At 36.6% G+C, this 16879-nt stretch overlaps 1 protein-coding gene across 2 annotated transcripts in view; it reads right to left on the bottom strand.

Annotated features, from left to right (window-relative positions):
• Positions 1-16879, bottom strand: part of lamb2l (laminin, beta 2-like) — a 57720-nt gene that overhangs the window by 4317 nt on the left and 36524 nt on the right. For both annotated transcript variants that reach the window (XM_048177433.1, XM_048177434.1), the window contains exons 14-32: positions 16502-16658; positions 13502-13636; positions 13239-13400; positions 12622-12743; positions 10778-10898; positions 10421-10613; positions 10133-10276; positions 8335-8566; positions 7371-7534; positions 7073-7297; positions 6779-6993; positions 5318-5414; positions 4863-5235; positions 3125-3309; positions 2450-2697; positions 2146-2361; positions 1922-2066; positions 697-904; positions 470-611 (exon numbers count right to left, since the gene is read on the bottom strand). In XM_048177433.1, coding sequence (XP_048033390.1) covers positions 470-611; positions 697-904; positions 1922-2066; positions 2146-2361; positions 2450-2697; positions 3125-3309; positions 4863-5235; positions 5318-5414; positions 6779-6993; positions 7073-7297; positions 7371-7534; positions 8335-8566; positions 10133-10276; positions 10421-10613; positions 10778-10898; positions 12622-12743; positions 13239-13400; positions 13502-13636; positions 16502-16658 — 3484 coding nt within the window. The remainder of the gene's footprint in view (positions 1-469; positions 612-696; positions 905-1921; positions 2067-2145; positions 2362-2449; positions 2698-3124; positions 3310-4862; positions 5236-5317; positions 5415-6778; positions 6994-7072; positions 7298-7370; positions 7535-8334; positions 8567-10132; positions 10277-10420; positions 10614-10777; positions 10899-12621; positions 12744-13238; positions 13401-13501; positions 13637-16501; positions 16659-16879) is intronic.

Raw genomic sequence — 16879 nt, 5'->3', positions numbered from 1 at the left:
ATTTCTGAAAAATCATGTGACACTGAAGTCTGGAGTAATGATGCTGAAAATTCAGCTTTACCGTCACAGGAATAAATGACTGTTTACTGTATTTTTTATCAAATAAATGCAGCCTAGTTGAGCATCAGAAACTTTTTTCAAAAACATTAAAATATTTTTATAGACGCCAAACTTCTGAATGGAAGTGTAAGTATACAAGCATATATATATATATATATATATGAAGACTTCAGATGCAAAAGCCTCTAAGTACCATCTGAAATGTTCTCCTAAAATGAGCATTTTTATCAAACTTGTATGTTTAGGTTCAGTAATTAATATGTCATTTTTATTGCCATTAAAGTGAAATAACTAAACATAAACATACAAACTTGATAAAAATGGTAATTTTAGAAGAAAATTTCAGATGCCACTTAGAGGCTTTTGCATCTGAAGTCTTCATATATATGGAGCAAAATATCAGGTTTACCATGTTAGTGGTGTTCTGGGCATCCTTGAGGTTTTCCTGGGCTGTGATCATTTCCTCCTCAGCTTTCTTTATAGCACTTTGAGAGGTTTCAATTGCTTCTTTAGTTTTATTGATATTATTGCTCACTCCGTCAGCTTGTGCCCTGCGCAAACACAAAATCACACACACTAATCATTTACTGTATACAGATTTTTGTGTAAAACAGTGAACAACATTCTCTCACTTACTTTGCGTCTTGTGCTCTTTTAAGCAGATCCTTGACCTTGGCCAGTTGCTCTGAGGTGTGGTTGAACAGCGCCTCCACGTTGGTGAGGTTGTTGATCTTTTCTTTGATTTGCTCGATTATGTTGACTATCAAGGTCCTGTTGACTGGCAAGGAGATCGCCAAAACCTGCTGGGCCACTTTTTCAATGCTTTCTGGATCTGCTCCCTCCTCTGAACAAAACATGAGTTTTACTATTAAAACGGTTTTCAAATAAGGGCTAATTAGGCATTAATCATAATTAAACATTTTAAAATGACAGTTCATGCAAAAATTTAAACTTATTCACCCTCATGTTGTTAAAAATTTGAATGATTTTGGGCTGTTCCTCAGACAAAGCTATCATATTAGAAGTGTTGGATACTTATTGTTACACTACACTACCATTCAAACGTTTGAGGTCTATAAGTCTTTTAAAAAAAAAAAAAAAAAAAAAAATTAATACATTTATTAAGCAAGGACGCATTAAATTGATCTAAATTCATAGTAAAAACATTTATAATGTTATTATAATAAAATATTTCTATTTCAAATAAATACTGTTCTTTTGAATTTTCTATTCGTCAAATAATCCTGAGAAAAAGTATTACGATTTCCACAAAAATATTAAGTAGCACTACTGTATTCAGCATTGATAATAATAATGAATGTTTCTTGAGCAGAAAATCAGCATATTAGAATGATTTCTGAAGGATCATGTGACACTGAAGACTGGAGAAATGATGCTGAAAATTCAGCTGTGCCATCACAACAACAACAACAACAACAACAAAATTACATATATATATATATATATATATATATATATATATATATATATATATATATATATATATATATAAGATATAATATAATAGAAATCGGGTATTTTAAGTTTTAGTAATATTTTACAATGTGTGTGGTTTTTTTTTCAAATAAACACAGCTTTGGTGAGACTAACAAAAAACATTTTTAAAAAAATCATACAGACTGCATAATTTTGAAAGGTAGTATATTATGGTCCTTTTTTTTTTTCTTTTTTTCTTTTTTTGGACATTCTGCAAAATATATCCTTTAATCTTCCAGAAACGTATAAAAACACCTGAATTTCAAACAACACGAGGGTGAGTAATTTGAATTTTTCTCCCTTTAATGCCACTGCATTTCACAACACATCAACAATATTGAAGCATATTCACACGATCACTGACCATTCAAAAAATCTCTAATCTTCTGAATGAAGTCTCTGAGTTTCTTGTTGGAGTTCTCAAAGATATCTTTCTTGCTCTGCGCTTTATCGAGAGTGTCCTTCGCTTGATTTTTCACAGTCTGGGTGAGTGTAGCAATGTCTCGAAGCTGAGATGTAAGCAGAGATTATTTCAGGTTTTTTGTTAACACACACATACTGCACATGCTTAAACAGACAGCCGTTTACCTTTTTAGCCACGGTTTGTAACTCAATGCTGGCAGCGGTCAGGCTCTTATGAACATCATCAGCATGATCCAGAGCCGTCAGTGAGGCACCAACGGTTCCATTACATCCTTTTCCTCCACACTTCAGCACACCGTCACGGTCACGACAACCAGCTCCTCCACAAGGGCTATCTGGACAGCTACTATTTGCACTAGCATTGCCATGGCCACCACACACCTTAAGGTATAATAGAAACAAGGATGTGTCACTGATCTAGCTAACAATTCTCTGCCGTTCAGGTCTTTTTTTTTCCCAAAGTCTCTACCTTGTTGCTGAGATGATGGACCTTTCGGTCTATCTCATGAGCTTTTTCCTCCAGTTCAGACAAAGACCTATTGTTGGCGGCAAGTGTACGCAGGAAGCGATCCTTGCTCTCTTTCAGCAGGGCTTCAGTACGGTTACGTGTGTCTTGAGACTGTTCCACGGGACTTTGGGGTCCGTATACGGATGCATTACAGCGCTGCTCTGAATTCAGTGAACTCTGGTAGTACTTGCGCACATTTTCAAATTGCTCTGTATAAGAAAAATGACAAAAGACATCAACGTAGGTGATGAGGAATGAAAATGTGGTCTGATAATGAGCAGGCCCTGGTGTAATCTATAGAGTTTTTCTGCACATTTTTCTGGGCAAAATCTATGGAAAGGACTTAAACATTGTGAACAGGTTGATGCAAGCCATTTTACTTCCATAATTTGATGGAGAAAATTGTGTTATATGTCAGAATGGAGTCAGAATTAATGAGAGCTTACTAAAATAATATTCAAATATCTATTTGGCTATTGGTTAATATTATCCAATAGCCTAATTCCAGGTGAAGAGATTTTGCTGAAAAGACTACAAAGCCAAATAATGCATTCTTTGGGATGAAATAATTTTCATTAGTCAGTTTTGATTTCATGTGTTTATTCACATAATACTTGCTAAGAAATACTAATTTACCTGCCAATCCAGCAGTGAGGTAGTTCTCCAGCCCTCTGCGCAACTGGTGAAGAGTATTGTTCAAGTCTTTCAGTTCTTTCTCCAGTGCAGTTAGGTTTTGTTTCAGAGCATTGTCAAGGTCTGCTGTTCCATTCAAGTCCCGAATCACACCCATCAGACGCCCATCAGTCAAAGCTATTTCTGCTCTGAAATTATGTTTATTAAAAATGGAGAAAAATTCTAATTACCCTCATTTAACATGCAAGCAAAGTACAAAATAACTCACCATGTGGCAAATGTGACTAAAAATTATGTTTGGCGAACAATAAAATAAAACCTGTAAGACGAAAGTTCATCTTCAGAACACAAATCAAGATATTTTTGATAAAATCCAAGAGCTTTCTGACCTTCTTAAAGACAGCAACATTATAATAACCAATTTCAAGGCCCAGAAAGGTAGTAAAGACATCATTAAAATAGTCCATGTGACTACAGTGGTTCAACCTTAATGTTATTAATTCTCCAACGCTGTTCATGTTGTAAACACAGTGCAGCGCTTCCGGGTTCTATGTCAGAACGCTGGATCATTATTGGCCGACACTGTGCATGTGAGCACCACGACGCATGCGTGTGATGCTGACGCAGGAGCGGGCCAATAATGAGTCAGCATTCTGACGCAGAACCCGGAAGCACTGCACTGTGTTTACAATGTGGAGACTGACAGGGAAGAGAAGAAATTGTTGAATAAAGTCATTATTTTTGTTTTGTGCACAAAAAGTATTCTTGTCGCTTCATAACATTAAGGTTGAACCACTGCTGTCATGTGGACTATTTTAACAATGTCTTTAATACCTTTCTGGGCCTTGAAATTGGTTATTATGACATTGCTGTCTATAAGTAGGTTATGCTACGTTTACACCAGACGCGACTTGCGCGAATAAATCGCGCTATTCGCGCGTAGTTGGATGCTTGAACATTTTGAGCTTACTCGCTTCATTCACGCGTGAAAATCCCTTCACAACAGACACGAATTTGCGTCATGAGAGGGGCTCTCACGCTCCTTTATGTGTCCCAGACTCTCCCACTGCTTTCTGCACACTTCCTCTGAATAAACACAACTTGTCAGTGGGGAAATAATTGTAAATTACAGCGAATAAGCTCAATTGGTCATCTTTAGTTGGCTTGTAGTCTTAATATGTATATATATATAGCTCAAATTGAGTAAAGACCGTTTTTTTACAAATTATCAGATTGTCCGACCTCCTCACTCACTTTCTTTCAAACACGATCCTTTTTATTTCTGTTTCTATAAATGTATGAAGATGTACAGTGACGATGATTTTGTCCTCCATTGTTGTTTCGAATTTCTGCCTCAGCTCGCTATGTCACGTCACTACTAGAGCAAGCTCCTGATTGGTTAACGCGGCGCGGAAATTCACCAAAGTTCAGATTTTTCAACTTGCGCGATTCGTGCGAATCACGCGTTAAGCGCGTCAAACACCCGAATCGCGCCGCAGGATGTCAATTCGCGTCTTTGCATTCACTTAACATGTAAATCACTCGCGCTGCCAGCGGTGTAAACACCATTAGAAAGCTCTCGAATTTCATCAAAAATATCTTTATTTGTGTTCCGAAGATGAACGAAGGTCTTACAGGTTTGGAACGAAATGAGGGTGAGTAATTAATTACAGAAATTTCATTTTTGGGTGAACTAACACTTTAATAAACTGTAATGACATTAATAGTGTGCAGGCTTTACCTCAAGTCATCAATAGCCTGGCTGATTAAGTTATAGGTTCCCTCTTGGTCTCCATCTTTTATCAGATCTTGAACCTGTGCCAGCTTCTTCTCCAGTTCACGGATGCGGCTGTCACTGATTCCAGGCACCTCACCCTTCTCCAGAATCATGGCAATGAGATCCTTGATGTGGGTCAGATCTCGGCCGACCTGGCAGATGGCATCATCCCAGAGCTGGAAGCAGGGATGGCAGTGAACGCACTTGGGGAAGTTTCCGGTAAAGCCACGGGCACACTCATCGCAGCGACGGCCTGCAGCTCCCTCCTTACACTCACATGCGCCAGTTACACGGTCACACTGAGCCGTTTCGGACCCCAAAGGATGGCAGTTACACTCTGATCAGAGGGAGATTAAGCACTAATGATCTGACATGGAGAGAAAAAGGAGTTCGATGTACTGTATTTGTGCAATACTCACCTTCACACTGTACTCTGGGGTCACCCCAATGGAACATTTCACACTCATTGCACTGCTGTCCTCCAAAACCTGGCTGACAATGACACTGGCCACTGAACTATAGGTACAAAGAGAGACAGAAGAAAAGAAATAGGGAGTAAAAGAGGAGGAGTGATTAACAGTACATTTGGCCATGGAAACTAATTGCAAAAATCATTAAGCCCTGAAAACATACTCAAATCCAAGTCCTCTTCAGTGAAAAAATAAATTAAAAAATTAAAAAAATAAATAGTCAAAAATAAATACATATAAAACACTTAAATTGAAAGAAAACTAATATAATTATATCATTTAAATTTAAATTAAATTTATGATTAAATAATTTAATTATAATTTAAGTCTAAAATGTCTACTACAAATGCTTAAGGTAGTGAATTGATATTGTGCCCACTTTTTTTTTACGTTTAATTTTATATTTTAAATGTAAATGTAAATTAAATTTTTTTTTGGTGTAAAATGTACAATTTTTAATTTTGCAAGATAAACAATAATTCAATAGTTTGGTGTCTCTTATGCTCACCAATTAAAAACATTAATAGTGAAATATTATTACAAATTAAAAAAACTATTTTCCATTTGAATGTATTTTAAAATGTAATTTATTCCTGTGATGCAAAGCTGAATTTTCAGCATCATTACTTAGTGTCACATGATCCTTCAGAAATCACTACAATATGCTGATTTGGTGCTCAAGAAACATTTCTTATTATTATCAGTGTTGAAAACAGTTAATGTCTCCTTGCTAAACAAAAGAAAGTTTAATTTCTTAAAAATATCTCATGCTAAACTTGTGAACGGTAGTGTATATTGTAAATAATTAGTGCTAATTAATGCATCTAACATAAAAGTTTGTGTTTACATAATACTGTATATGCGTGCGTGTGTGTGTGTGTGTATGTATATATATATATATATATATATATATATGTGTGTGTGTGTGTGTGTGTGTGTGTACACACAAACACACACTGACACAGATTTAATAATATACATATATACACACACATATATCATGTAAACACAAACTTTTATGTTAGATGTGATTAATCGATTTGACATCCCTATAAATAATATATTAATAATTAGGTTTAGCCTTAGTATAATGATTAAATAGAAATCAAAGAATACATTTTGCAAACAACATGATGTTTTTATAATTTCAAGCTTAGTAACACTTTCTCATCACACACAGGTCTTATATTTCATTTGGGAGTCCTTGGCAAAATATAGTCACATCTCTTCGTGTCATAGTCCTATTGTACCTCGATGTTTGTTTACTGTTGTAAGGTTTTATGCTGCCATTTCAGGCTTATCTCTTTCAAAAAAGAGGTTTTAATCTTGAGAGATGAACCATGATAAAATAAAGGTTTGATAAGAAAGATTATGAATATGAAGAAAGATGCTGTATATCACAGGTCATACCATATTGCAATGGGTGCTGAGGGCATTTGGGTGGACACATGCACAGGGTTCACATCCACAGTCCGAGCCGAAGTTCCAGTGGTTGGGGGCGCACTGGTCACAGTTGTGGCCGATGATGTTTGGTTTGCAGGGGCAAGCTCCAGTCTGCTTATTACAGTAACATACTCCATTATTACAGTAGCCCTGTAAAGTGCCAGCAGTTACACAAGTACAGCCTGTAGGATGAGACAGAGTGCAGGATTAGACTTAAATGCATGAATTCATTCACAGACTATTTTATGTCACTGTACTTACGTCTACAGTCCCGAGCGAGTGCGTTTCCATAATAACCCAATTTACACTCAGAGCAAGAGTGGCCATCAGTGTTATACAGGCACTTGAGGCATTGTCCGGTTCGTGGGTCACATGACTCTGGGTCCTGGGGGTCAATGTTCCCGTTGCACTGGCACGGCCTGCACGTTCCGCCAGGCTGCTCAGGATCACCATAGTAACCAGGAGCGCAGCGATCACAGCGTGGACCTGAGACAGGACATTGTCAGTAAACCTACTAAATGAGAATCTAAAAACTATTGATTTACTGACTATATTTTACCTGAATATCCTTCACCACACTGGCAGAGGATCTGATTAGAGGCATAGTCCGTATGACAGGAAGCTCCGTTGGAATGTCCGCTGTCAGGGTGTCCTGGACACGGACAGGGGCGACAGTGCTCGCCAGAACCCAATACTGGGTTACCATAGAACCCGTTTACACACCTAAAGAAAGGATAGAATAATCAATACAATTGCTGTATAGAACAACATTTTATTAATTTTATTTCTATTTCTATTTTTATTTCTTGCTACATTTTTTTACAAGGCAGCCTGGTATTACCTGGTGTCTATTAGTATCATACCATACATAAAAATAATATTTTATATAGCTTTTTATTAAATAAAAATTATACATATTATATTTTTGTTTTGGATATTTTTACACTACTGTTCAAATGTTTAAGGTCAGTAAAATATTGTTTTTGTTTTTAACTCACCAAGGTTGTATTTATTTAATCAAAAATACAGTAAAAATGTTAATATTGTAAAAAATATTATTACAATTTTAAATAACTGATTTTTCAGCATCATTACTCCAGTCTTCAGTGTCACATGATCCTTCAGAAATGATTATAATATGCTGATTTGCTGCTCAAGAAACATTTATTATTATTATCAATGTTGAAAATAGTTGCTTTATATGTTTGTGGAAACTGTGATGCATTTTTTTCAGGATTCTTTGATTAATAGAACGTCCAAAAGTACAGCATTTATTTGAAACAGAAAAGTTTTTTAAAAGTATACTGTCACTTTTGATCAAGCTATTGCATTCTTGCTTGATAAAAACATGAATTTCTTTTTTTTTTTTTTTTATGTATTCACTGTTGTACTTGATATATAGTTTGTAACTGCCTCATCCACCTTTGCAAAGCATGCATTACATTGTGACTTAAATCAGTTACCAAATGTATTTTGTCACAGTGATTTGGTCTCATTGATGTAGTCAGTGTACTGTCTCTCACCTCTCACACAGCTGTCCAGCTGTGTAATCTCTGCACTCATAGCAGGCACCTGTTTCAGGGTCACAGCTCTCTGCATGGCCATTACATTGGCACTGCCTACAGTTGGGAAATCCCCACTGACCTGGTTGGCAGTTCGAGCACTGGCGGCCAATCGCCCCATGCCGGCACGGACACTGACCCGTCACAGGGTCACACTGATGCCCTACAGAGCCCTGAGAGTGGCAGTCACATTCTGTTGCAGACAGAGTAAGAGAAGTGAGAGACATAATTTAATTTAATCTGAATCTTAAAATAACATTTGTGGGGAAAATAAAAATAGTTACAATATAAAGTGTACATCGAAGTTGGTCCAATCAAAAGTGTAATAAAAATATTTTGACATTATACAACAGTTCTTTCTGGTTCTCGAATCTGATTGGCTGAGAGGTCTTTCCAGCCATGCGATATACTACCAATATCACCATGGGAAACGATTCACTATTTGTATCACTCCGCTGTCAGCATTCTCACAGCGAGTGTCATGGCGGACAAGCAAACCCACCATATTTGTATAGATACTACTGTTAATTTGTAATAGAATTTTTTTTCAAGAGTTTTTTTTTAGGCGAGAATATAATTTAGACCTCAGATATGCGATTTATATTTAAACATAGCACCTATTTGAAAATTTGTTTAGATGCTTTCAGAGATTTCCAGCATCGGTCAGCGACCGTTCAGCGCTCATATACCCGCAGAGAACAGTATATCAAACGGGCAATCGTTGGTCTTATTAATATATTACTTGTTCCAGAGCTAATAGATTTGGATTAAGGGCTTTATTAAGTTTCATAAGTTTATATTTACATTGAAATTAATTCCTGCACTAACTATAGCGCTGCTTTTATACGTTTGACTACAGTTTGAACGGTTTGCTTGTGTTTATTCCCTATTTTACTTCTTATACTGTTATAATGGCTACTGTTGTTAATTTAAATTTAAATATTTTATATAAATAACATGCTGTATTTTTTTGGTATTGGGAAAAAGTCCATTAGTGATTTTGACTTCAGTGAAAGTTACATTAATACGCAATGAGATGGCAGCAAAGACTGTTTTTATGAGGGAGTCAGTCAGTCGCAAGACTTTTATACTGAAATTGACTGAAACAAAGAACCAAGGAAGTTGTTTTTACTTCAAACATCTTACGAAATGCAACTGACAAAAATGCATTGACTAGCGCTGTCATGGGAATGTCTTAAAATGTTAAAAAAACAAAGATATCGCTTTCCTCAGCGAACATTCAAGCTGATTTTGTGATTATAAATATAAGACTGATCTGAAGAATATCAGCTAGATGTAGGTAATACACTAACTCAGGCGATCTCACTCATAATATGCTACATATTACAGTGATTTCAATGAAGCGACTCAACATTCCTTGGTTACTAGTTCTAAAGTGACGTTTTAGAATTAGTAACGGAGGCTTGGGCTCAACTATTAAACTGTCAACTTGAGATTTGATTCCGTGGCGGAAGGAAGGAGTTCCGTCACAAAAGAGGGTTTTTAAAGACACTGTTATTGTTCTTATTTATTTACACACTTGTGCTGTTGAACTGTTGTATAAATGCAATATCACATGAGTAGCCGTGCAATATTGCTATATATCAGCACGCTGTGATTGCATACGGCCGAAGCACAGTCGTGCTGATATACAGCCATATCGCACGGCTACTCATGTAATATTGCTCATATATTAATTCAAATAATCAATTAAAATGCTTATTCTCCACAAAGTCTCTGACAATAAACAGTGTCTCACCAGTGCAGCCATTAGGCCCAAATCCATACGTCCCCGGTGCACACTGATCACATTGACGGCCAATAACATTGGGTTTACAGTGACATTGACCTCCGACTTTGTCACACTCTGCACTCAGTGAACCCTGAGGATCACACTGACATGCTGCAGAAAGAAGCCATTCATAAGAATCTAAACAACAGTATGAGATTTATCTGAAGGAAAAAGGAATGGATGAGTTATAATGTGACTTTTTGACAGGACACTGAGTAAGGACATTTATCCTTTGACCCCATCAAAGTGACTCACCCAGGGCTCCATCGTGCATGATAGCAGAGATGCTGCAGATGAGTGTAGTGCACAGCTCGGCCAGCGCAGGCATCGGCAGGGTCGTGAAGGAATCCAAACACATGTACACCTCCATCTCCTGCCGTCGACGCTCGTCTGGGCCGTCATCACCCTGGAAACCAGGAAGCTCTTCATACCTGGGTATCAGCACGAGCTGTGAGGAGAGAGAGATAGAATAAGCATTTTTCACTCACCAGCAGGGGGCAGCGCTTGTATTATCTGTGGTTAGGAAATTGCACCACAAGTATTCCTTGTTTAAAGCATTTAATAACATATGTGTATAAATGACTGATAATGGTAAATGAGAGAGATTCTTACTGAGTCTATCAGGATGAAGGCGGTGAGATGTCGGTGAGACACGCCATGACGCTGGAAACGGATGGACACCACATACCAGTTGTTTGGCTCAAAGCAGAAGGACCTCGGCATTTCAATGTACCTGTCAAATATTATATGCCATCACTAACAGACTATTAATGCAGATTTCTACACGATATTTAAACATTAAATTACCAAGACAGACAAGTCTAAGCATATATAATGGTGTCAAAAAAATCAGATGGGTCTAATGAAAATCTTAAATTTCATGTCATGTCTAATTTAAGCTTGTAAAAAAAGTTTTAGTTCTAAAAAATAAATAAACATCACATAAATTGACAGGGATTATTTCAAAATACCATAATCATACAGTAGTCATACATACACAATCAAAATTCACAATTTGATAAACACAGAAAACACATCATTACAATTTAAAATAAACCTTTAGTATTTTAAAATATTTTAAAATGTAATTTAATCCAATGCTGAATTTATAATGATAACTCCAGTCTTCAGTGTCACATGATCCTTCAGAAATCATGATTCTAATATTTTCCTTATATTCCTTGATGAATATAAAGTCAAAATAACAGCATCTATTTGAAATAGAAATCCTTTTTAGCATTATAAATGTATTTAATTTTGATACATTTAATGCATACTTGTTAAATAAAGTATTTCTTAAAAAATATCAGTAGTGCACATATATGACCCTGGACCACAAAACCAGTCATAAGTCGCACAGGTATATTTGTAGCAATAGCCAACAATACATTGTATGGGTCAAAATTATCGATTTTTCTTTTATGCCAAAAATCATTAGGATATTAAGTAAAGATCATGTTCCATGAAGATATTTTGTAAATTTCCTACCATAAATATATCAAAAATGTATTTTTGTGAGTGGATATGCATTGCTAAGACTTAATTTGGACAACTTTAAATTTGAATATTTCGTCACCCTCAGATTACAGATGTTCAAATAGTTGTGTCTAGGCCAAATATTGTCCTATCCTAGCTTACTTATTCAGCTTTCAGATGATGTATACATCTCAGTTTCAAAAATTTGACTATTATGACTGGTTTTGTGGTCCAGGGTCACATATATCACAGAAATATGCATGTACTATGTGAGATGTGATTATTATTTATATTTATAAACTATTAATATACTAAAAGAGCTTTAATAGGGTGGAGCATGCAGCTCTGACCCTGACAGTTACATACAGCTGCTTCCTTTACCTATGTTAACAACATTCATTCAAATCCCTTTCAAGCACCAGACAGCCACCCTTATTTAGTTACCCACAGTTAGACAGCAGCTCCACAGTTAGACAGCAGCTGATAATGTCTGTAAAGTCTTATCTCTTGCCCGGGGTTTATTTCCACATGGAAAGGCTTAAACCGGTAACATATCCAGATTGAACTTCCTGAACTCACCTGACTGCCTCTCTCCTTTCTTTTTTTTTTGTTTCTCTCACTTTCTCACTCAGCCAATATCTTATATTTTAATTCTTTCAGTGTTTGCTCAAGAGGATATGCAGCTTTTGACAGAGTCTAATTTGCTCCTGCATTCCCTGAGCCTTGGGACAAGGCCAGAAATCAGATTAGAGTCAGATTACAATGGCACCCAAAAACTCAGCCATGCAGGAAAATGATCAAAACAACTGCCGTGGAACTAGGTTTCCCATGAAGAGGGGATGGGCAAATCAAAAGTTTTACAAGGTTTAAAAGAGTAGTACATAATTCTACACTTGCAAAAACTATGCATGAAGTGCTTACAAAGAAATATGAACGTGTACTTGCATCCAAAAACAAAGACATAAACATAATGATATTACCTCCTGTGGTGGGGCATCGTGACAGTGTATATCTGCTCTGTGGGCAGCATGTTTCCACAGCGGAGACTTGTGGGTAAATTCAGGGATGTCACGCTCACTACAGCCTCCCAGTCCTCTGTGGACTGCATGCAAACAAAAAGAACAGACAATATGATTATTAATAACATTCAGGCAAATATGAGATTTGTGATATTTATTAAAGGCATAGTCCATCTGTCATCAATCATTGGTTCACATTGACTTTCATTGTATGGACAAAAAATATAATGAAATAGTAAATGGGAACCAAAACAGTTTAGTTACCAATATAGTTCAAAATATGTTCTTTTACATTCTCTATTAGAATGAAAGTCATACAAGTTTGGAACAACATCAGGTTGAGTAAATGATGCCAGAATATTCATTTTTGAGTGGACTATCCTTTTGAGTAACTATTAAAGACACCGAACCAGATTAAACTGCTATCTGTGTTTCTGGATTCAAGTTGGTCTAAACTGGAGCGAGATGGTCATTCGTTGCAGATGGTATGACCAGGTCGTTGTTTTTTGGTTAGAGAAAATCTACCAGCTAGTAATCAGCTACCATGTTCCGAAACAATAGTGTTTCAGACCACAAACCTCTGGCTCGTATCGGATCATGATGTCATATTCCATGGCATAAGGGATGTTGCTGATGGTAAACTGTAGGCCAGCTCCATCTTTAACCCGAGCGAAGCCTGGCCCGGTCCATGTGACCATCTGACCCGGCTGTCTCTCTCTGTGTACTATGCTCACGCTGGGCTGAAAACAAACACAGATTCATATTAAATCAGATACAACAGTGAAGTGTAAGTATAGCAGCTGATGAATGCAGAGGTGCAGTTATCTGAAGAGGAACTCACCGTTTGTTGCAACTGTCGGATACGTCTCAGTGCTGCCCTCTGCTGCTGGGCGATGCGACGGTGGCGGCGGTGTCTTCTCAGCTGATTGTTGAGATGCTGCACACAGTCGGTCTCAGCCTGAGGCCTCAGGTTGCCCTAAACAACAAGCACACAAGCTATATTGTGCTCACTTTAATATTCAAGATATAACATTTATTTATACTTGATAACATGAATTGGAGAGTATGACTACAGTATGTCCAAAATGGCATATCACCATATTCTCATTCTAATCTTCTAGTATGCAGTATGCATACTATTTATTCCAATATGCATTATTTAAACTGTGCACACAGTAAGTACATTTCCAAATGTGCAGTAGCTCTTAGCAACGTAAACATATGATTGTTCTCTATGTTTTTCTATTTTCTCAATTTTGTTCACTGAAGCTTATATAGAAGAGTATTGTGAGAGAGATATCGAGTGACCGAGTGCATTACCTGCATTCAAATTTAGCATTTTCCTTCAGGTCAGTCCTATATTCATAATAAAAATCTCTTTGAATGTCCGCTGCAATCTTGTCCTTTTAACATTTAATGGGTTTTCCCGTTCCCTGCTGACACTGACAGCGCTATTCAAAGCATTTGCGTCTTGTTCCGTGTTCAAGTCTTTGCGACTGCGTGACTCGCTCATAAAAACAATCTTTGCCACCATCTAATGGCGTAATATGATGTAACTTCTGTTGCTGTCCACGGTCAGGGACTATTTTTTCCAGCGGAAGAAAGCCTTTTAATGATTTTACTTCATGAAAGTTGCATTGATACAAATTTTTTGGCTTTAATATTTGTATTGTGTGGTAACCATTTTATAAAAGCAATAAACCCGGTGAACTCCGCTCCGCGTCGTGCCTAACAACGCCCCTTAGCTGTTATAAATTCACTGTAAACCACGGCTTCTTGGGGCTTATTGCTTTAACAAACATGATTTTTAACATCTTTTGTGACTTATTACTTAATCAGGAATTCTAAAGTTGACATTTTTATATGAAATTGGATTTAAAATGTCATAATGAAAGACACTACCTGAAGTAAACATGCGTAGTGAGGTCATGTGACAATAAGGACACTACTATTATACAGTACAGTGTACTTCAAGTTAAAGTAGTATGCAGTATATCAATATACTACTGTTCAAAAATTGAGGTCAATATGATTTTTTTTAAAGAAATTTATACTTCTATTCAGCAAGGAAAAATTAAATTGATCAAAAGCAGTTTTGGGGAAAGTTACTTTTAAAAGTAATGCATTACAACATTGCGTTACTCCATAAAAAAGTAACTAATTCCCTTAGTTACTTTTTATGGAAAGTAATGCATTATGTTACTTTTGCGTTACTTTTTCTACTGGGCTAGGCTTGCTTGTTTGTTTTTTAATAACAAAAAAGTTCAATTTTTGGCAAATGTAAAGGCCATTTCACACCAAAAGTGAAATGAATAAGCCTCAGGCTAAAGGAAATGCGTATTAATGCCTGTACAGTAGAGGGCGCAGCTCAAACAAACCTTTCAGCTGTGCTCCCTTTCTGGATTGCAGAAGAATGGGATGCAGGAGAAGAAAGTTTAACACTCTTACTTCAGCAATAAAAACAAAAAATTAAACACAAATGTGATGATTAAATTCATTTTTGCTTATTAGTATGGCTGAATTGGATAATCAAAGGTCAGCAGAAAAGACATTGGTTAATAAAGTGAGATTAATGTATAAAATTTTTAATTTAACATATTTAATTATTGCAGGTATGAGTTTGCATTTCACAGTTTTTATTTATTTTGAAGAATACTAAATCAGTTTTTGTGCAAGTGAGATAAGTATTGCTCGCATTTAGTCTAGAACTACAATAACCATCATGTTCACAGCGCATACAACGTCTCTTAACTTACTCAAGATTTTTCTAAACATGGGGACAGGAGAGCTTTCAGTCAATAAATGGGAAACAAAGTAACTTGATTTACTTATTTGAAAAAGTAACTTGTTGTAAATTTAAAAGTAATGCATTACTTTACTAGTTACTTGAAAAAGTAATCTGATTATTACCTCCAACACTGATCAAAAGTGACAGCAAACACATGCATAATGTTAGAAAACTTTTGAACAATGTCCTTTCATGCACAAATGCAAAAAGCAGAGCAAAACTTAACACTATTTCTGAAAGAAGCTAGTGAGGTGGCAGACAGTGAAAGTGTGAACTGTAATGATGATGGTGGAGAGAGTGAGAGACTGTGTGAACCAGACAGTGCTGGTGTGCGTTTATATGTGTGGTGGGCATTAATAACTTGCTCTGACGGCTGGCATCTCTTCTGCTCTCTGATCTTATTCTGGGTCACTTCAACTGTGGACCCGTAAGCAATCTGTACTTCGTATGTGTGTTTGTTTGTGTTTGGTATAGTGTGTCCTAACAACCAGCACTGTCTGTCTGAGTTCCTCCGGAGGGTTCGGTGCCACTCCAAACCATCCTGGAAACACCTCACTTTATTATGATAGATTAAATGCTTAAAAATAATAATTTATTTTAACTGGAAAATTGGAAGACAATATTTTTTTGCACTGCAATTTTAACCAAAGCTATCACCAAACCCATTGTGACTCAGAAAATATGATGATATCAGATAGGCATGAGGAGTGTTTTGTGTCACACAGAGCAGCGGAAATGAAGATACCTGAGGGTTCAACTGACAAAGGAGACATTTTACATTTAACATATTACATCAACATTTAGTTATGTTAGGGGCTGAAGGATCCAAATGAACCCAAAAATCATGGAATTCTTTCACAGACATAAACATATTACTCTTCCCATGGCTCAATGATACCAGCATCGCCCATAAGAAAGAACAGACACCTATTCATAACAGTAGGAAGATTTATAGAAGTACCCTTATTAGTCTGCCAAAAGGAAAAACAATACAAAGTGAAAATGCCAGTATTAGGTGCTAATATGGTCTCTGTGCAGTTGAGCATTACTCACAGGAAGAACGGGATCATCAGGGGAGTGACCTATAGCTCCTTCTGCTTCATATTTGTAATAATCCAGAGAAGCACAGAAAAATGCAGGCTGGACTTCAGAACACTGCCGACCAATCAGATGAGGCCGACAGTCACACTGACCGTTGTCCATCATGCATCTGAAGGTGAAAGAGAAGAGTTTAGGCACATTTGTCATAGATTTCTTCAAATCTCTTGAAATTAAGGGCCACTTTGCAGTTTTGGCACTTCCATTTAGTTAAATTCTTTAGTTCAGTACCTATCCTAATCAAATCCCAGAACAATGTAGGACTTTAATCTTGGTATTTCAAAACTACACCCAGAAACCAGACACTTCCTTATTGCTAATCGAGGGTAAATA

Source organism: Megalobrama amblycephala, linkage group LG24 (assembly GCF_018812025.1).
Source record: "Megalobrama amblycephala isolate DHTTF-2021 linkage group LG24, ASM1881202v1, whole genome shotgun sequence".
NCBI lineage: Eukaryota > Metazoa > Chordata > Actinopteri > Cypriniformes > Xenocyprididae > Megalobrama > Megalobrama amblycephala.
The sequence above is the reverse complement of the archived record's forward strand: the minus strand, read 5'-3'. Positions and strand labels throughout refer to the sequence as shown.